The sequence below is a fragment of the Mustelus asterias genome, chromosome 2 (genome assembly GCF_964213995.1).
Source record: "Mustelus asterias chromosome 2, sMusAst1.hap1.1, whole genome shotgun sequence".
Classification (NCBI taxonomy): domain Eukaryota; kingdom Metazoa; phylum Chordata; class Chondrichthyes; order Carcharhiniformes; family Triakidae; genus Mustelus; species Mustelus asterias.
The window spans coordinates 30,587,288-30,609,370 of NC_135802.1; the positions used below are offsets into that span (position 1 = coordinate 30,587,288).

At 45.4% G+C, this 22,083-nt stretch overlaps 1 protein-coding gene across 3 annotated transcripts in view; it reads left to right on the forward strand.

The window, feature by feature from the left end:
* The first annotated feature begins 15,988 nt into the window (after positions 1 to 15,988).
* The window catches only part of pfkpa (phosphofructokinase, platelet a), a 115,192-nt gene continuing 109,097 nt past the window's right edge, over positions 15,989 to 22,083 (forward strand). For 2 of the 3 annotated variants that reach the window (XM_078232890.1, XM_078232863.1), the window contains exon 1: positions 16,042 to 16,324. In XM_078232890.1, the coding sequence (XP_078089016.1) occupies positions 16,225 to 16,324 (100 nt within the window). In that variant the 5' untranslated portion in view covers positions 16,042 to 16,224. Of the gene's footprint in view, positions 16,325 to 22,083 lie in introns of all 3 variants that reach the window. The other variant, XM_078232853.1, reaches the window with a different exon arrangement.

A 22,083-nucleotide genomic window follows, 5' to 3' on the forward strand; every position in this document is an offset into this window, starting at 1 on the left:
AGGCTTCTCAGTGGTTGGAGTGTTAAATCACCTGCATGAAGGCAAGTAATGCTATAAAAAAGGGGGCATTGCTTATTTAAGTTTGACTGAGCTACCCTCCACTATAGGCCGCAGGAGCCTACTGTGCTACACAGATCTCATTGGCCTGAGTTGGAACATCAAGCAAGATGGGAAAGGTAAGTAATATGAACAGAATGGCAGTCTGACTCAATTGTTACTCCTCCAGAAGTTACAACTCAAAGTGCAGAAGAAAAGGAAAGCATGGAAATCTTGCAAGGACATACCACTCATAAATGCAAATGTTCTGCACGAATATTTCAAAAAGAGCAAGAATGTAAAAAATCTCGAACACCGACATGACAACCAACCCCAAATACCTGTGTATTCATTGTGTTCCAATCTGCAACTGTATTATCTTTGGGGAAGCACTGTGCATAAAATAAGCCTTTGGTTTTTGCATTTCCATTGTTTGCATATGGTGGCACAATGGTTAGCACTGTGGCCTCACAGTGCCAGGGACGCAGGTTCAATTCCTGGCGTGGGCTGCTGTCTATGTGGAGTCTGCGAGTTGTCAGTGTGGGTTTCCTCCAGGTGCTCTGGTTTCATCCCACAGACATGCTGGTTAGGTGCATTGGCCATGCTAAATTCTCCCTCAGTGTACCCGAACAGGTGCCGGAGTGTGGCGACTTGAGGGTTTTCACAGTAACTTCAAGGGAGTGTTAATGTAAACCTAATTGTGACACTAATAAATAAACTTTAAAATTTGTGGCAAAACCTTTTAGAATTTATCAATATAGCATTGGGGTGTCATTTGTGCCCCAGTGTAACATAACATTAAGGTTCAAGTAAAAATGCATCAACCACGATTAGCATGTTTTTTGAGAGATGCAAGCCAATGCTCATGCAGTGTTGCTGACAACATTGCTATTGAATGGGGAAGGCAGATTTTTTATGGGTTTCTCAAAAGTGCTCAAGCAGTGTGCCTATTGGCTTTTGGCTCTCTGTTTGTAAGTCATTAACAGAGAGTAATTTATTTAAAATTACCAGGGGTTTTGTTATTTTTTGATTGATCTCCCTTCTTGCCTCTTTTTGTCAATTCCCAGAATGTTCATCCAAGACTTGGATATTCCTACAACCTTTTCCTTGCACTCCAGGCAAATGACCCTCCTTCAAGAGCAAAGACCTTGGTTCTACTTCTCTGTTTCTCAATCCTAGGGCCCAATTTTACCAAAGCTTCATGCCCGAAAACGGGCACGAAATCGCGGTAAAGTTGGATGTCGGGTCTTTAACACGATCTGCACCCGATTCCGAGCAGATCGCGGCTTTACCGACACCCGATTTGGGCGCAGGTCCGGCCCGCATGCATTTAAATCGACTTAATGAACTGCGCGCCCAACTCTACCGCCAAATCCCACTTTACCGTCTTCTGGCCTGTTCCGCATCCATGCTGTAAGCGACCTGCAAAATAAAAGTCTGAAGTCGTCGCTGCAGCTTCCGAAGAGCGGGGTCAGAGACTGCAACGGCTCTCTGACCTAGGTCATCCTCTGGTGGGAGGGTGGGGGGGGAGGGGGGGAGGAGTAGGGGGGGGGTGTGACGTTTCATCCTCTGGAGGGGGATGGGAGAAGGGGGGGGTGTGACCTATCATCCTCTGGGGGAGGTGGGAGAAGCGGGGGGGGTATGACGTTTCATCCTCTGGGGGGGGATAGGAGAAGGGGGGGGTGTGATGTATCATCCTCTGGGGGGGGGGGGGCGGTGGGAGAACAAGAACAACAAAGAACAAAGAACAAAGAACAATACAGCACAGGAACAGGCCCTTCGGCCCTCCAAGCCCGCGCCGCTCCCCGGTCCAGGATTGAATCCTGTTAAACTCTTTGGAATCCCTAATGACTCCTAATATTTGATTTCAGAAAATGTGTGCCACGGAAATGTATACAGCAACATCATGCTGAGCAGAGCATATAAAAACTACATTCATCGTGGACCCAAATGTATGGATTACATTTTTGATGAGACTTTGTAGAAATGGTATTGTGATTTTTAATTGGATCCCCGCCCAATTTTCCAGCCTATCTACATACTAATATCCTATCCCCGAGCTGTCCCTCACAGCTATGATGCTTTGTTCATCACAACCTATTAACTCACCCCTACCCCCCCATTCCAGACCATGTGATCTCCAGGGAGAGGCGAAAACCCAGAGTGAAAACCCCAGGGCCAATATGGGGAAAAAAAATCTGGGAAATTCCTCTCCGACCCCCTGAGGCGATCGAAACGAGTCCAGGAGATCACACTGGCCCTGATCGGAAAATGCTTCCCAACCCTATTCATTTCCACTTCCACGAACACCATATGAATTCCCTGCCCCCGAGACAGGTTCCCAACTATCCGCAGTCTCGCTCTGTACTGGCACCAGCAAGATGATCATAGAATGAAGCCTTGAAACGAGAAACAAAGAACAATTAGCCCGCGCCGCTCCCTGGTCCAAACTAGACCACTCTTTTGTATCCCTCCATTCCCACTCCGTTCATATAGCTGTCTAGATAAGTCTTAAACGTTCCCAGTGTGTCCGCCTCCACCACCTTGCCCGGCAACCCATTCCAGGCCCCCACGACCCTCTGTGTGAAATATGTCCTTCTGATATCTGTGTTAAACCTCCCCCCCTTCACCTTGAACCTATGACCCCTCGTGAACGTCACCACCGACCCGGGGAAAAGCTTCCCACCGTTCACCCTATCTATGCCTTTCATAATTTTATACACCTCTATTAAGTCTCCCCTCATCCTCCGTCTTTCCATGGAGAACAACCCCAGTTTCCCCAATCTCTCCTCATAACCAAGCCCCTCCATACCAGGCAACATCCTGGTAAACCTCCTCTGCACTCTCTCCAAAGCCTCCACGTCCTTCTGGTAGTGTGGCGACCAGAACTGGATGCAGTATTCCAAATGCGGCCGAACCAACGTTCTATACATCTGCAACATCAGACCCCACTTTACCATCTTCTGGCCTGTTCCGCATCCACGCTGTAAGCGACCTGCAAAATAAAAGTCTGAAGTCGTCGCTGCAGCTTCCGAAGAGCGGGGTCAGAGCCTCCAACGGCTCTCTGACCTAGGTCATCCTCTGGTGGGAGGGTGGGGGGGGAGGGGGGGGGAGAGTGGGGGGGGGTGACGTTTCATCCTCTGGAGGGGGATGGGAGAAGGGGGGGGTGTGACGTATCATCCTCTCGGGGGGGGGGGGGGGGGGGGGGGGAGGGGGGGAGTGGTTCCACTGCCAGTCTGCGGCCAATCCCTCCTCCCCAGCGGAGGAACGATTCCCTCCGCCGGAGTGGCCGCATACTTCAAACACCAAGACTGTCATCATTCACCTCAACGGAACGCAACAGTGCCACACTTTCTTTGCACCATCTGTTCAGGGCACTGATGCAGAATGAAACGACCAGTGTAAATGCCAAAGACCAAGTAGATTTGTGACACGAGCCATGTTCGTCCCGAAGGAGTAAATAGAAGGATAAATAATCTTGAGTTATTCATTTGGATCTGAGTTGTCTCTTGGTACCCTGGGGAGGATGGTGTGTTTTTTTTGCACTGCTGAAGCAGCTTTACATTGATAATTCCCACTGCTTGTTCAAATTCATTCAGTTCACCAGCAGAACGCTGAGGTGAATGATGACAGTCTCGGTGTTTGAAGTATGCGGCCACTCCGGCGGAGGGGATCATTCCTCCAGTGGGGAGGAGGGATCGGCCGCAGACTGGCAGCGGAACCCCCCCAGAGGATGATACGTCACAGCCCCCCCTTCTCCAACCACCCCCCCGGAGGATGATATGTCACATCCCCACTCCTCCCCCCCCCCCCCCCCACTCAACCAGAGGATGACCGTCAGAGAGGCGCTCTCTCCGCTTTCTGCTTTTTTTTTCGAGCCCGGGCGCGCTCTGTCAGACTTTTTTCGAACTGCGCAAGCGCAGTTCAGAGCTCCGATCGGTCCGCCAGCACTAAGCCCCCCCACAGCGCGGATCGGACTGGAGTTGGCAAAACGCGTATGGGCGTGCTGGAAAGAGGATTCCAGGCGCGGATCTATTTGATGCCCGGATTCGGCACTTAGACTCAAAATGGTAAAACTCCCCCCCAAGAGTTACAGGTCCCTGGTGTTGCCTGTCAATTCCCTCCTATAATATAATCATTTTGGTGCCTTCTCTTACAACCATGAAAAAGTGACTCGGAAAAACCAGTATTGTCAGTTTCAGAGTCCCTTATCAGTCAACAGGGCATTTGAAAGTGAAATGTTTACTTTAACCCATCTTCTCTCTCACAATGCGGGCATTATATTGTCAGGGAATATTGCAGTTTTTCTTTTGCATAGAATTTCACAGACAGCACAGTGGTTAGCACTGCTGCCTCACAGCTCGATGGACCAGGATTCGATTGTCGGCTTGGGTCACTGCCTGTATAGAGTCTGCACGCTCTGCCTGTGTCTGCGTGAGTTTCCACGAGGTGCTCCGGTTTCCTCTCATACTCCAAAGATGTTGGGTTAGATTGATTGGCCATGCTAAATTGCCCCTTAGTGTCCCGGGATGCATAGGTTAGAGGGATTAGCAGGGTAAACATGTGGGGTGATGGGGATAGGGCCTGGGTAGGATTGTTGTCGGTTCAGGCTCGATGGGCCGAAGACCTCCTTCTCCACTGTAGAGATTCTATGATACACACTAGTTATTGTAGTGCCCTACATTAAGGGCTGTGGGTTTTAACAAAAAGCCATGATTGCATTAAATGGTGGGGGAGGCTTGAAGGGCCTACTACTGCTTCTATTCCTTGTGTTCGTATATTCTTGTGGAAAGAACACAGCACATATAGATTTAAACTAACTTACAACAAGCTTATTGAAAGAGATGGTCTCTACACTGCACAGAGCACAAACCAAAATTAAAACAGCAACCTCTGCAAACACCCAAATGACATCACCAAATCATGTGATCAGCTCTTAAAGCAACCTGCAACCCTTTTAAATATATAACTTCCCTCCACCTTCACTTCTATGATTGTGACAGCAAATTACTATGATAGTGTACATAGGATCAACAATACTCTAGACACAGGACTATTCATCATTAATCATAATGCACAGTTAATAAGATCAGGAGGCTTTCTATTCCTCTTTGGTTGTATACAATGTCATGGAATTTGGAACTTCAGTAGACACTTTCTTTCCATTTGTATCACAGCTTGGTACAGCTCCTGCTCTGTCCAAGACCGCAATAAACTACAAAGAGTCATGACGAAGCCCAGTCCATCACTCAAACCAGCCTCCCATCTATTGACACCGTCTACACTTTCCACTGCGTTGGAAAAGCAGCCAGCACAATCAAGGATCCCACACACCCCGGACGTACTCTCTTCCACCTTCTTCCGTCGGGAAAAAGATACAAAGGTCTGAGGACACATACCAACCGACTCAAAAACAGGGCTTTTTCCCTGCTGCCATCAGACTTTTGAATAGACCTACCTCACATTAAGTTGCTCTTTCTCTACACTCTAGCTATGACTGTAACACTACATTCTGCACTCTCTCCTTATTTCCCTATGTATGGTTTGCTTTGTCTCTGTGGATGCTTATAGATGAGAAGTGAGGGCACAAGGCGGCACGGTAGCACAGTGGTTAGCACTGCTGCTTCACAGCTCCAGGGACCTGGGTTCGATTCCCAGCTTGGGTCACTGTCTGTGTGGAGTTTGCACATTCTCCTCGTGTCTGCGTGGGTTTCCTCCGGGTGCTCCGGTTTCCTCCCACAGTCCAAAGATGTGTGGGTTAGGTTGATTGGCCATGCTAAAAATTGCCCTTAGTGTCCTGAGATGCATAGGTTAGAGGGATTAGTAGGTAAATATGTAGGGATATGGGAGTAGGGCCTGCGTGGGATTGTGGTCAGTGCAGACTCGATGGGCCGAATGGCCTCTTTCTGTACTGTAGGGTTTCTATGATTTCTATGATTTCTATGATCATCATGCAAGATTAAAACGCATGGGATTGGGGGAAGTGTATTGAGGTGGATAGAAAACTGATTGGCAGAAAGGAAACAAAGAGTAGGAATTTATGGGTGCTTTTCAAATTGGCAGGCAGTGACTAGTGGGGTGCCACAGGGATCAGTGCCGGGACCCCAGCTATTCACAATATATATTAATGATTTGGATGAGGGAACAAAATGTAACATCTCAAACTTTGCAGATGATACCAAGTTGGTGGGAGGGTGAACTGTGACGAGGATGCAGAGGTCCTTCAGAATGATCTGGACAGGTTGAATGAGTGGGCTAATCAATGGCAGATGCAGTAAAATGTAGATCAGTGTGAGGTTATTCACTTTGGAAGCAAAACCAAGAAGGCAGATTACTACCTGAATGGCTATAAATTGGGAGAGGGGAGTGTGCAGCGGGACCTGAGTGTCCTTGTGCACCAGTCACTGAAGGTAAGCATGCAGGTGCAACAGGCAGTAAAGAAGGCAAATGACATGTTGGCCTTCTTTGCAAGAGGTTTCGGGTCCAGGAGCAGGGTTGTGTTGTTGCAATTATACAGGGCCTTGATGAGGCCACACCTGGAGTATTGCATGCAATTTTGGCCTTCTTTTCTGAGGAAGGATGTTCTTGCTCTTGAGGGAGTGCAGTGAAGGTTTACCAGGCTGATTCTGGGGATGGCGGGACTGATGTATGAAGAGAGATTGACTAGGTTAGGATTGTTTTTGCTGGAGTTCAGACAAATGAGGGGGGATCTCATAGAGACTTATAAAATTCTAACAGGGCTATGGTGGGGGAGTCCAGAACCAGGGGTCACAGTCTGAGGATTCGGAGTGGACCATTTAGGACGGAGATGAGGAGACATTTCTTCACCCAAACAGTGGTGAGCTTGTGGAATTCATTACCACAGGAAGTAGTTGATGCCAAAACATTGAATGTATTCAAAAAGCGGCTGGATATAGCACTTAGGGCGAATGGGATCAAAGTTTATGGGGAGAAAGCAGGATTAGGCTATTGAGTTGGATGATCAGCCATGATCATGATGAATGGCGGAGCAGGCTCGCTGGGCCAAATGGCCTCCTCCTGCTCATATCTTCTATGTTTCTATGTTTCTATAGTGTGCAAGAAACAATACTTTTCGCTGTATACTAAAACATGTGACAAATCAAATCACTGTTCTCATGGAACTAATACTGCATTAATCTCATGTGGTTTAGTAGCAAAGGTACAATCATCATGTAACTCAGATTCAACTAAGTCTTCCGTAGTTGTATTCAAAACTGTAGGGACAAAAGAAGTTGCTACTTCTGGAGATGATTCTGAGAAATTAATTTGAGACGACAACAATTGGTCAGCACGGTGTTGCCAAATTGGTTCATCTTTGGTTTGAACCATGTAAGAAATTGGATCTGTTTTTGCTAAAACTATGGCTGATGCCTATTTCTCGCTTGTGGCATAATTACACAGTAACACTCGATTTCCTCATTAAAACGAGCGTTGTTTTACCCTCACTTCTCACCTAGCAATTTGAGATTGTTGGTGATGCTCTACTATCTTGGACATTTCTGGAGGTAACAACAAATCAAACATACTTCTCAACATTCTCACTAAGAGTAGTGTTCCAGGTGAACTTTGAGTAGTCGCATGAGTAGTGTTTCTACAAGATGACAAAAAGCTATTCCCATAATGTAATAACGAACCTAGCTCTTTTGAAGCTTTAAAAGAATGTTTCAAAGATTGTATGAAACTTTCAGCAAATCCATTGGTTGATGCGGACTTTATGTGCTGAATACCATTTACTTTGAGATAATCCTCAAACTCTTGTGAAGTAAACTGTGAACCATTATCGCTAACTTGCAAAAATTTCATCAAGTTTTTCAATGGTAGATTCAGATGTAGAAGATCTCATGATAACAACTTCTGGCCATTTTAAGTATGCATTAATTATGAATAAGATAATTTAACCTTCAAATGGACTAGCAAAATCTACATGCAATGATTGTCATGGCTTTTTTTTGTACCCATTGGTACTTTATTCTTAATCAAAAAAGCCAATTAAGTCCAAACACAGTCCCTGTATAAGGGACAAACAAGATCCAAGCTGACAAGACAAGAATATACAACCTATCTTGGACTTGATTAAAACAAGGCCACACTTGGAATACTGTGTACAGTTCTGGTCACCCTATTATAGAAAGGATATTATTAAACTAGAAAGAGTGCAGAAAAGATTTACTAGGATGCTACTGGGACTTGATGGTTTGAGTTATAAGGAGGGGCTGGATAGACTGGCACTTTTTTCCCTGGAGCGTAGGAGGCTTAGTGGTGATCTTATAGAGGTCTATAAAATAATGAGGGGCATAGATAAGGTAGATTGTCAACATCTTTTCCCAAAGGTAGGGGAGTCTAAAACTAGAGGATGTAGGTTTAAGGTGAGAGGGGAGAGATACAAAAGGGTCCAAAGAGCAATTTCTTCACACAGAGGGTGGTGAGTGTCTGGAACAAGCTGTCAGAGGTAGTAGTAGAGCTGGGTACAATTTTGTCTTTTAAAGGCATTTGGACAATTGGTATGGGCCAAATGCAGGCAATTGGGACTAGCTTAGTGGTAAAAACTGGGTGGCACGGACAAGTTGGGCCGAAGAGCCTGTTTCCATTCTATAAACCTCTATGACTCTATGACACTAAGGTCCAAGCTGACAGGATGAGGCATTACACCTCCTCCCAACGATTATCTTGTAATTGAGTTTGTGTCTATATATCCCTGTTTGTGAAACAAATCCTGCACGCACCTGATGAAACCCCTATAATCACATTATGATTTGATGTTTTAAGTTTCCTTTGCACTTTGTTTCTGTTCGGGCTGTTCCCCCTCCTTTTGGGGAGCTGCCCCTTTTACTTTGTCCCTGAGTTCATTTTAGTTGGTTTATTTGGTTTGCCCTAAAAGAGGCACCTGATGAAGGACTGGTGCTACCAAATAAACCTGTTGGACTTTAACCTGGAGAAATGGAGTAAGAGAGAGGGCTTTAGATTTCTGAGGCTTTGGAACTCAATAAGGAGTGCAATAAGGAGGGGTTACACCTGACAGGACTGGGTCTAATGTCCTCATGAGGAGATTTCCTAGTGCTGTTGGGGAGGGTTTAAACTAGATTGGTGGGGGATGGGAACCTGAGGAGAAAAACTGGCAGTGGGAAGTAGGGAAATATTGATTAATAAGGAGGATAAATCAGAGAGTAGTATCAAGGTAAATAGAATACTTGCAGAGTATGATGGAATTAGAATTGTCAATAGTAGGTCATTAGATGGGGTCAGAGTAGGATGGTAAGTAAAAAAAGTCTAAATCAAGGTGAATGTATGGAGTGTGGTTAATAAGATTGGTGAACTACAGATACAGTTTGACAAATGAAATTATGTTGTTGTTGCTATACCAGAGACCTGACTCAAAGAAGGACAGGACTGGTGGTTAAGTATTCCTAGTCACAAGGTGTTTAGGAGAGAAAGAAAGACAAAGTGGAGTGTGATGGTATTGATTAAAGCGGCATTACAGTACTGGAGAGAGATGATGTTCCAGAGGGGTCAAGGATGGAATCTCTCTGGGTAAAGATAAGGGATGAAAAAGGTGCAATGACATTGATCATTGTAGTATATAGACCACTAACTAGTGGAAGGGATTAGAGAAGCAAATTTGTAATGAAATTAGAGATGCAAGAACAATCGAGTTATTATAATGGGGGGACTTCAATTATCCAAATATAGACTGGAATAGGAATGGTGCAAAGGGACAAGAGGAGCATAAGATCCTGGAATGTTTTCAAGATAATCTTCTGCAACAGTATATTTTTAGTCCATCAAAAGGGCAGGCACTGTTGAACCTGGTTTTGGGGGATGGGGTGGCCCAGGTGGATCAAATATCATTAGGAGAGCATTTGGGGAACAGTGACCATTGTATCATAAGGTTTAGATTGGCAATGGAAATGGGCAAGGAGCAATTCAGAGCAGGGATAATTAATTGCAGGTACTTTAAAATGAGAATGCATTTCTGTCAAGTGAGCTGGAATCAAAAGACATTTTGTTTCTAACTCTGTGAAGTGCCTTGGAACACAATGTTAAAGACACAAGTCATTGTTGTTGTAAGATAGCACCCTCACCTCTTGAGCCAGAGGACTGAGCTCAAGTCCCACAATGGGACACGAGTATATAAAAAAAGAACGACTTTTCATAACCACTGGCGATCTCAAAGCACTTAACAGCCAACAAAGTGATGTTTGAAGTGTCATCCGTGTTGTAATGTAGGAAACGTTGCAATGCAGGAAATGTTGTCAAGTATATTTCAGGATCAGTTACGAGGGGACACAAGTTAAAAGTGAGGGGTGGGAGGTTTAGGGGGGATTTGAGGAAAAGCTTTTTTACCCAGGTGGTGACGGACTGGAATGTGCTGCCTGGGAGGGTGGTGGAGGCTGAGTGCCTCATCCTGGATGAGTACTTGGCGCGTCATAACATTCAAGGCTATGGGCCAAGGGCTGGCAAGTGGGATTAGGTGGGTGGGTCAGGGCCTTTCATGCATTGGTGCAGACTCGATGGGCCAAAGGGCCTCTTCTGCACTGTAGTATTCTGTGATAATAAAGACTGTCACCTTTAGTGCAGTGGTGAGGGAGTATTGAATTGTCACAGTACAGTCTTTTGAATGAGGCTTTAAGTTAAGGCACAAGCTGCTTGTTCAAATTAAGACTAGGATGTTTAAAACCCCGTTGCATATTTTAAAAGTTTTCCCAGAAACCTGGTCAACATTTCTCTGTTAAAATAACCAAAAGCAGATTCTCTCGTTGTTCGTCTCTGCGGTTTGAGGGATCTTGCTGTGTGGTGGTTGACTGCTTTACTTGTCTACAAAAAACATTGGAATTGTACTTTTAAAAATAATTTGTTGGCTGTGAGGTGCTTTGAGACTTCACGATGATGTGAAAGGTGCTGTATACTATAAAAGGCTTCTTTATTTCTTGGAGAAATAATCATTGTAAACATGAGTAATGGAGGTGGGGAGGAAATGGCTGGTTTACATTTTAGTTTGAATTACCAGGCAGCTCACAAACCAGGGTGGTCCCTTCCAAAAACTTGTTCGAGTGGTGCATCATAACCATGCAGTGCCATTACATAACTCTGATGTTTAATGTTTATATTTTTAACTTGCGCTGATTGAAACAAAATGACAAGTCCCATTTTGTCCCCAAAATGACGCGCTGGGTTGGTCGTGACCTTGCAATAACACGAGTAGGATGAGCCAGGGCAAAGTATCTGACCCAGAACATAAATAATAATTTATTTATCAAGGACTTGATCACCTGAAAAGACTCGCAGTCCAACCATTATCTTGCAAATGTGTCTTTGTCTGTATATGCCATGTTTGTGAAACCTACCTCTCTAATCACCTGCTGAGAATAAATTTGAATTAGTTTATTTGTTTGCTCTAAAAGAGGGAGATTTCTTACTGTGCCCACCTTAGTACAATGCCAGCATCTCCACATCATAAATAATAATATTCCAACACCAGCAAATCCCTCTCCTGGACTTTGGAAAATATATTGGCACAATAAAAGCACTTTGGGATGGAAGGAGTGGTACTTAACCTAATTTTAGGCAATGAAGTCAGGCAGGTGCTCGCGGTGTCAGTAGGGGAGCATTTTGGTGATAGTGAGCATAACTTGGTAAGATTTAAGGTATTTATGGAAAAGGATAAAGATGGACCAGACGTAAGGTTTCTCAAAGGAGGGAAGGCCAGTTTTAATAGGGTAAGACAGGATCTGGCCAAAGTGAACTCGGAGCAGCTACTTGAGGGAAAAATCCACATCAGAGCAGTGAGGGTCATTCAAAAAGAAAATAGAGAGAGTACAATGCCAACATGTTCCTGTAAAGATAAAGAGTGGGACCAACAAGTCCAGAGAATGCTGGACATCATGGTAGAACACTAAGAGGTACAAGGGACCAGAGTGACCTTAGGATGCATGTCCAAAGATCTCTGAAGGCAGCAGAACAAATAGATAAGGTGGTTAAGAAGGCATATGTGATACTTGCCTTTACTAACCAAGGCATAGAAAATAAATGCAAGGAGGTTATGAAGGAGATATATAAAACACTTGTTAGGCCACACACGCTAGAGTTACATAAGAACATAAGAAATAGGAGCAGGAGTAGGCCATCTAGCCCCTCGAGCCTGCCCCGCCATTCAATAAGATCATGGCTGATCTGAAGTGGATCACTTCCACTTACCCGCCTGATCCCTATAACCTCTAATTCCCTTACCAATCAGGAATCCATCTATCCGTGATTTAAACATATTCAACGAGGTAGCCTCCACCACTTCAGTGGGTAGAGAATTCCAGAGATTCACCACCCTCTGAGAGAAGAAGTTCTCCCTCAACTCTGTCCTAAACTGACCCCCCTTTATTTTGAGGCTGTGCCCTCTACTTCTAGTTTCCTTTCTAAGTGGAAAGAATCTCTCCATCTCTACCCTATCCAGCCCCTTCATTATCTTATAGGTCTCTATTAGATCCCCCCTCAACCTTCTAAATTCCAACGAATACAAACCCAATCTGCTCAGTCTCTCCTCATAATCAACACCCCTCATCTCTGGTATCAACCTGGTGAACCTTCTCTGCACTCCCTCCAAGGCCGATATATCCTTCCGCAAATAAGGGGACCAATACTGCACACAGTATTCCAGCTGCAGCCTCACCAATGCCCCGTACAGATGCAGCAAGACATCTCTGCTTTTATATTCCAACCCCCTTGCGATATAGGCCAACATCCTATTTGCCTTCTTGATCACCTGTTGCACCTGCAGACTGGGTTTTTGCGTCTCATGCACAAGGACCCCCAGGTCCCTCTGCACAGCAGCATGTTGTAATTTCTTTCCATTTAGATAATAATCCAATTTGCTATTATTTCTTCCAAAGTGAATAACCTCGCATCTGTCAACGATATACTCCATCTGCCAGATCCTCGCCCACTCACTCAGCCTGTCCAAATCTCTCTGCAGACCTTCTACGCCCTCCACACAATTCACTTTTCCACTTATCTTTGTGTCGTCTGCAAACTTTGTTACCCTACACTCAGTCCCCTCCTCCAGATCGTCTATATAAATGGTAAATAGTTGAGGCCCCATTACTGATCCCTGCGGCACGCCACTAGTTACCATCTGCCAACCAGAAAAGCACCCATTTATTCCGACTCTCTGCTTCCTGTCGGATAGCCAATCCCCAATCCACGCTAATGCCCTATCCCCAACTCCGTGTGACCCAATCTTCTTCAGCAACCTTTTGTGAGGCACCTTATCAAACGCCTTTTGGAAATCCAAAAACACCGCATCCACCGGTTCCCCTCCGTCAACCGCACTAGTCACATCTTCATAAAAATCCAACAAGTTCGTCAAGCACGACTTTCCCTCATGAATCCATGCTGCGTCTGCTTAATCGAACCATTCTTATCCAGATGGCCTTCTATTTCTTCTTTAATGATGGATTCATTGTTCTGTGTGCAGTTCTGGTTGCCACACTATAGGAACAATGTGATTACATTAGAAAGGGTGCAAAGGAGATTCAGCAAGATGTTGACTAGGCTGGAGCCTTTCAGCGATGAAGAGAGGTTGTATAGGCTGGGGTTGCTTTCCTTAGAGCAGAAAAGGCTGAGGGAAGACCTGAGGTGTACATAATTATGAAGGATAGAGATGGGAAGAATTCTTTCCCCTTAATAGTGGGGTCAATAATTAGGGGCATAGATTTAAGGTAAGGGGCAGGATTTAGAGAGGATTTGAGGAAAACTTTTATTACCCAGAGGTTAGTGGGAATTTGGAACTTACTGCCTGAAAGGGTGGCGGAGGTGGGAATGCTTACAACATTTGATTTGATTTATTTTCACATGCACTGGATATGTTTTCACATGCACTGGATATGGTGTAAGGTATTGTTTCTTGCATGCTATAAAGGCAAAACATACCATTCATAAAGTACATAAGGGAAAAGGATGATGTGCAGAATATAGTGTTGATGAGCACTTGAAATGCCAAAGCATACAAGGCTATGGACCAATTGCTAGAAAATAGGATTAGAATAGATAAGTGCTTAAGTTTTTTAAAGTTTATTTATTACTGTCCCAAGTAGGCTTCCATTGACACTGCAATTAAGTTACTATGAAAATCCCCCAGTCGCCACACTCTGGCGCCCGTTTGGCTACACTAAGGGAGATTTTAGCATAAGCAATGCTCCTAACCAGTACGTCTTTTGGACTATGGGAGGAAATCGGAGCACCCGGAGGAAACCCACACAGACATGGGGAGAACGTGCAGACAGTGACCCAAGCCAGGAATCGAACCCAGGTCCCTGATGCTGTGAGGCAGCAGTGCTAACCACTGTGGTGCTTGGTGGCTGGCACAGATTCGATGGGCCGAAGGTCCCTCATGGTAGGTTGGTGCAAAAGGTTGGATCTCATGGGATAAAGGGGGAGGTGGCTAGATGGGTGGAGAACTGGCTTGGTCACAGAAGACAGAGGGTGGTAGTGGAAGGGTCTTTTTCCGGCTGGATGCCTGTGACTAGTGGTGTTCATGATGTGGAGATGCCGGCGTTGGACTGGGGTAAACACAGTAAGAAGTTTAACAACACCAGGTTAAAGTCCAACAGGTTTATTTGGTAGCAAAAGCCACACCAAATTAAACTAGTGGTGTTCCGCAGGGCTTTGTATTGGGACGTCTGCTGTTTGTGATTTATATAAACGATCTGGAAGAAGGTGTAACTGGGGTGATCAGTAAGTTTGCAGATGACACAAAAATGGCTGGACTTGCAGATAGTAAGGAACATTGTCAGGGGCTACAGAAGGATATAGATAGGCTGGAAATTTGGGCAAAGAAATGGCAGATGGAGTTCAATCCAGATAAATGCGAAGTGATGCATTTTGGTAGAACTAACGTAGGGGGAGCTATACGATAAATGGCAGAACCATAAAGGGTGTAGATACGCTGAGGGACCTGGGTGTGCAAGTCCACAGATCCTTGAAGGTGACGTCACAGGTGGAGAAGGTAGTGAATAAGGCATATGGCATGCTTGCCTTTATAGGACGGGGCATAGAGTATAAAAGTTGGGGTCTGATGTTGCAGTTGTATAGAACGTTGGTTTGGCCGCATTTGGAATACTGCGTCCAGTTCTGGTTGCCACACTACCAGAAGGATGTGGAGGCTTTAGAGAGAGTGCAGAGGAGGTTTACCAGGATGTTGCCTGGTATGGAGGGGCTTAGTTATGAGGAGAGATTGGGTAAACTGGGGTTGTTCTCACTGGAAAGACGGAGGATGAGGGGTGACCTAATAGAGGTGTATAAAATTATGAAAGGCATAGATAGGGTGAACGGTGGGAAGCTTTTTCCCAGGTCGGTGGTGACGTTCACGAGGGCTCATAGGTTCAAGGTGATGGGGGGGAGGTTTAACACGGATATCAGAAGGACGTATTTTACACAGAGGGTGGTGGGGGCCTGGAATGCGCTGCCGGACAAGGTGGTGGAGGCAGACACACTGGGAACGTTTAAGACTTATCTAGATAGCCACATGAACGGAGTGGGAATGGAGGGATACAGAAGAATGGTCTAGTTGGGACCAGCGCGGGCTTGGAGGGCCAGTTCCTGTGCTGTATTGTTCTTTGTTCTTTCTGTGCCGAATGCCTCTCCCACCTGAAACTGCCCTATTATATTTACATATATAGATACATAAAATATAGTTCAGCTCGTATCTCAGGAGCATGGTCCTCCCCTCCCTGCACTGAGTACAAACTCCATCTCCATCTCCCTCCTGGGGAGACAGAGAGCAATAGGAGAACGACAAGGTTTTGAGGGCTCCTGGAGGAGTGGGTGGCGCATCCTAACTCTCAGCCCGCACCGCCCCTTGTCCTCTGGCGCCTCTTGATTGGTGAGCTTCGGGGAACGGCTGCTCAGCCATAGGCTTAGCGCGGCTGTCAGTCTGGGCGCGCCTGACGGAACAATGGGGCGGGTTTGGCAAGGTTAGGTTGAGAGGTGGAGCTGGCCAGTGGAGCGTGAGAAGCAGAGTCTGAGCAGCGGGACTAACATTTGGGCTTGTGAGCTCACACACACACATACATATAACCGTCCTGCAGACATACCCCACCCACTCACCCTTAACAGCAAAAAAAATCTCCACATCTCCTTTATTTTGGCTCAAAAACTATCCCCCACCCCCTAAAATAAACCATGGAGGAAGACGCTTCGCAGAGTGACAAAAAATTGCTGGAGAATTTCTCGGGGAGCGGGAAAGCCATCGGCGTCCTGACCAGCGGAGGGGATGCACAAGGTAACAAAATGTAGCAACAGGATGAGTTGTGGCAGAGGTGTGTATGTGTGTGTGAGAGAGAGATAGAGAGCCTGACTTTCCACAGCCCGCCAGAAAACATCACCGTTGCTGGATTTACATTTTATCTTGTTTTTTAAGTAAAACGTTGATCCATTTTAGCTCATCATCCCACCCGGACGGTGAATGTAAAAGAGTCATTTCCTCATCTCGCATGCTCTCCTGACCGCATTGCGTTACTTTCTGTTCTGTCTGCAAAGTCATGTTTTAAAAAGAAAAATCAGTCTGAAAACTCTTGGATTTAGTTTTTTTTTAAAGTGCATCTATAAATATGATCACATCATGTTTTTTTAAAAAAATAGCAACATTACAGCCAGGTACACAAATCTTTTCCATCAGCCTTCATGTTTTCCGTGTCATCTGTGCCAGCCATCAAGCAAGCACCTATCTTTTTTTATATACCGACTGATTGTGTCTTTTTTACCTCAGAGAAACTTTGGCAATCGGTGATTTTATTTTCAGGAATAAAACATTCTGTCATGCCCATGTTGGATTTTTTTGGACACGGAAGAGGCAGTCAGTATACGTGCTCCTCTCTCTCTCACACACAGTCATTGCGGTTCGGGGTTTATGCGTCAAGTCTACAGAGGAACCTCCTTCCGAGGGAGGGAGGGGTTGCAGGCGAGTCTTGGCTTGAAGCACTGTTATCCCATTCAAATCCTTCAGCCAACTTCCCCGATGGGTCACTTGCAGTTGGCAGCACCAATTGGGCTCCTGCCTGCATGCCCAGGGTGGGTTTACTCCAACCCCTCTCTCTGCTGTGTTGTACCAGCATCTTCCCTACCCCCTTTGCAATTGCTTTTTTTTTTACCCCCTCTTGATTTATTGACCCACTTTTTAATCTTGCAAGGTCTGGACTGCAATGAAACGACCTTGAGATTTTTCTCATCCAGGATGAGAATATTTGTAACCCTGACCTGGAAAAGACTCATTTATTTATTTTTTTCTCTGCACGAACCGTCCCGTGGGCAATTTAATTAAGAGTTTCCTTCTCAGGTGTCTTGTCAAAAAAATCAATTATTTATAAAGCAGCACATATGCCGTTGGGGCAATTAACTTTGCTCTATGTTGACTTCTGAAAGGCCATTTGTTAAAACCTTTGAAGCCTAAAAAATGCCACTCCTGCTGAAAAATCTCTTAAAACTTGGATCCACTTTGGTGCTACTGGATAAGGAAGGGGGTGGAGTGTGGGGGGGAAATAAGATTTTCCAATTCCATACTTCTAATCACTTCCAGATATCTCTGTACCTAGATTGTGCACGCATGAATACTGGGCAAGTCAGAATCAGGAATGGCTGCTGGACCGGTACAGGTGGCATGGTGGCGCAGTGGTTTGCACTGCTGCCTCACAGCATCAGGGACCTGGGTTCGATTCCCAGTTTGGGTCACTGTCTGTGTGGAGTTTGCACGTTCTCCCCGTGTTTGCGTGGGTTTCCTCTGGATGCTCCGGTTTCCTCCCACAGACCAAAGATATGCAAAGGATTAGGTTGATTGGCCATGCTAAATTGACCCTAATGCCAGGGGACTAGCAGGGTAAATGTGAGGTTAAGCGGATAAGGCCTGGGCGGGATTGTGGTCGGTACAGACTTGATGGGCCGAATGGCCTCCTCCTGTACTGTAGGGATTCTATGATCACCTGCTGGCATTAAGGGCAGGGTTTTGTCCTTTGGGTCAGGGTGCTGACATTGGGGTCAGATAGGGGTTACGGTCCCACAACGTTTGGAGGACACTTGTGTTATTTCTGGATGTTGTGATGTTCGTACGGGAAACTCAGTGTCAAAGATATGTTAGCTTGAGCTAAGGCCATTTTAAGAGCGGTCATGGGACAGGAGGTCCTGCAGTGCTGTGCCGTAACAGTGCAGCAATGCTGCTCATCCCGCACTGTGTCCATCCTGCACTGTGCCATGTGTTGAGGTGAAGCCTTTGTTGATCCATGATACTCACTCAATCACTCAGGCGACTTCTCTGGTGACATCTTGCTTTTCTGAGTCTGCTCCAACCGATTTGAGGATGAATTGGCTGGTGTCGATGAAATGTTCCACACAGTTCAACAGTGCAGAAAGAGGCCATTCGGCCCATCGAGTCTCCAACAGAGCATTTTACCCAAGCCAAACCCCTGCCCTATCCCCATGTATTTTACTCTACTAATCCCCCTAATCTACACATCTTGGGACACTAAGGGGCAATTTGGCACAGCCAATCCACCTAACCTGCATTTTTGGCCTGTGGGAGGAAACCAAAGCACCCGGAGGAAACCCACACAGACACGGGGAGAACGTGCAAACTCCACACAAACAACCACCCAAGGCCAGAATTGAACCCAGGTCCCCAGTGCTGTGAGGCAGTAGTGTCAGCCACTGTGTTGTCCGGTAACATGTTCGCAAAGCAGACTTCTGTTCTGCTGTCAAGCTGGTGAGGGGAGGGGGGGAGGGGTGTGTACTGCTTTATACATACACTTATTCCAGCAGAGCTCAGTCAGGTCATGAATCAGCGGTTCGATTTTCTGTTTCTGACTTATTAGTGACTGGAGAGTGGGTGAGTTCTTAAAGCATGAGGACCAATAGAAAGCCTTCCAACATTGAAGAAGCAGCAGCAGCTTGCAGTTCAGGATAAAGGGGAAGGGGGGTGGGGCGCGGCGTGGTGGCATCTGTGTTTTTGGTGCCTTCTCCAACTTTTCTAAACGATTAAATTTGAAAGTGTCCAGCTGCTGGGCCACCTTTTGTGGTGGGGTTGCAGCAGTGGCCCAGGGAGGTGGAGAGATTGCAGGGGGCCACTTTCAGGCAGCTATCCTAGTCTCTGACACCTCGGGGAGGGAAGAGACCTGGGGGCAAATTTGAACAAAAGACCAGTTGATCTCTGGTAATGGGTCTTCATATTCAGTGAAAAACTCTCGCTTGGTCACTTGCTCTTGTGGGTGGGTCACCCTGCTTACCCCCACGCCACCTCTGGCAGAAAGGCTCTGGATAGGATAACAGGGTACATTTTCAAGTTTGACCCCATCAGGGCCGAATTGGACTTTATGCCTAGGAGAGGTAAAAGGGATGAAACCATAGTCAGATCATCTTCTTTGGGAGAGGAAATTCACATAGTAATAGGGTTCTTTACTAATTGTTAAGTTGAAACAATATTCTGAATGTAATAGCTGTTTAGATTTGTCCAACTAAATTTAGTGGGGGTAAACCAGTGAGTCAACAAATTTCACTCTTGTCTTTGAGTCACAATGTGATGGGTTCTGGTTGCAACCTAGGACTTGTCAGTAAAGATACTGTGCTCAGCATTCTGGACAGAGAGAATATTGCACCATTACTTACATATTAAACCGAGGCCCCCAGCTATGCTGTCAGGTAGAATCAAACATTCATTCTCACTATCTTGGAGAAGAGCGTACAATTTCTTCCTCGTGTCCTAACCAGCATTTATTCCTCAACTACCATCACCATAACCTTTTTAATTGGTGACTTACCTCATGGGTGTTTGTGAAACCTTGCTGTACACAATTTGACTGCACCTCCATTACAACAGTGACCGTGCTTCAAATGTAATTTAATGGTTATGGAGTACTTTGCGACATGGAGCAGGTGTAGGCCATTCGGCCCTCCGTGCCTGCTCCGCCATTCGTCTTGACCATGGCTGATCATCAAATTCAATATCCTGATTTCCCCCCTTCCTCCCATATCGCTTGATCCCTGTAGCCCCAAGAACTACATGTAATTTCTTCTTGAAATCAGACAACGTTTTGGCCTCAACTGCATTCTGTGGTAGTGAATTCCACACATTCACCACCCTCTGGGTAAAGAAATTTCTCCTCACCTCAGTTCTAAACTATGACTCCCAGTTCTGGACTCTCCCCCACTATTGGGAACATTCTTTCTGAATCTACCCTGTCTAATCCTGTTAGAATTTTATAAGTTTCTATGAGATCCCCCTCATTTAGGGGGATTCGTTCAGGCCCTTTCAATTCTGGGGTTTGTGTATATATTAGCCCACATTAATGGGATACAGGACTTATCTCTGTTAGTTCCAAGAGTCCTATGTGAAATTAAATTTGACAGTGTTGATTGCACGGATATTGGAGCACAGAACTGCTTTGGTTTGCCATTGGAACGCCATTCTCTCACAGGGATGCCCCAAATCAGGCTGCTTTGTGAAATGGAAATGTGAATCCACAGTAGCAAGTTGTTTACTTTTGGTGTTGGAGCTGAGCCACGTTGTTAGGGTGGTAAGAAAGAGTCTTTGCATTGTGTACTTGAACAAATTTAATCAAATCAACAAGGACTGTATGGCTAATGCTGAATTCATTTAGTGCAGTCGCAATCAAAACACTTTAAAACTCAATAATCACAGAGTTTTAGTTTAGATTAATCTAAACTAAAACTCTGTGATTATTGATTCTTCTAGGTGTGATTCACCAAAGTCTAAGTCGAGCATATTTATTCTTAAAGAAAGTACACCGAGGTGCTGTGTATTGCAACATAATGGCATGATTAAATTCTAAAGCAGAAATTTTGATTCATTTCCTGAAAGATTACTATCATGATCAAACACTGAATGTGCTAGTGTTATTGGTTCCTAATGAGAAAAAGTTTCTTTTGTTTCAGCAGTTAAATATGGTCCTTTTTGTGTCCAAACTGTCATCGCTACAGTGAATGTGTTGCTTTGATGTGCATATCTGAGCTACTTCTGAATCAGTAATTAGGAGGTGCAAAGTATGTGTCTAAATTTGGACATAGTCTATGCTGGTGAATGTGGACTGAATGTGCGCGCATTCGTGTGCACAGAAAGGAAAATCAGTCTTTGGGCTGTTCATCTTTTGATTGTACTTTTATATTTATTGGGGATAGCTTATCAGCATCAAACAGCTTTCCCTGGTTGAAGAAGGTAGTCTGGCACCCTGTTTCTCGATATCTGCCAGAACAGCTTTGAGTCAGTCAGAGGGGCACATTCTCGACTCCTCCTTCCCCCATCCACCACACTGCCTATGTATGCAGTCTTGTGTGTTAGTCAGTCACCCACAGGAAAATGCTTGAGAAGTTTTAATTGGGGCGGCACAGTGGTTAGCACTACTGCCTCACAGCGCCAGGGACCCGGGTTTGATTCCAGCCTCGGGTCACTGTCTGTATGGAGTTTGCACGTTCTCCCCATGTCTGCGTGGGTTTCCTCCAGGTGCTCCGGTTTCCTCCCACAGTCCAAAGACGTGCAGGTTAGGTTGATTGGCCATGCTAAATTGACTGTAGTGTCCGGGGGATTAGCAGGGTAAATATGTGGGGTTATGGGAATAGGGCCTGGGTGGGATTGTGGTCGGTGCAGACTCGATGGACAGAATGGCCTACTGCACTGCAGGGATTCCATCATTCTATGAACTCTATCCTCTCTGACTGGTGGGGACTGAGGCAAGCTATCGATCATTCGACTCTACAGTTTATGCTTAACACTGACCAATTGTATTCCCTGTCAAACTATCCTTAGTTTAAAAAAAATAGAAGCTTTGATGCATACAGTGTTTGATATTTTGTCTATCCTAAAACTTTATTTTGCATCCTTAAGCCAATATTTAGCCAATTTTTGAAAAATGCGGTTAATAAATATAACTTTTCTGCATATCTACGGGGAGAAAATATTTTCTGAACTTGTCTTGCTTGAGATACTTTTGTATCATGTTATTTTATTAGCATGGCCCATGTTAGCTAATTTATTTGTGCACC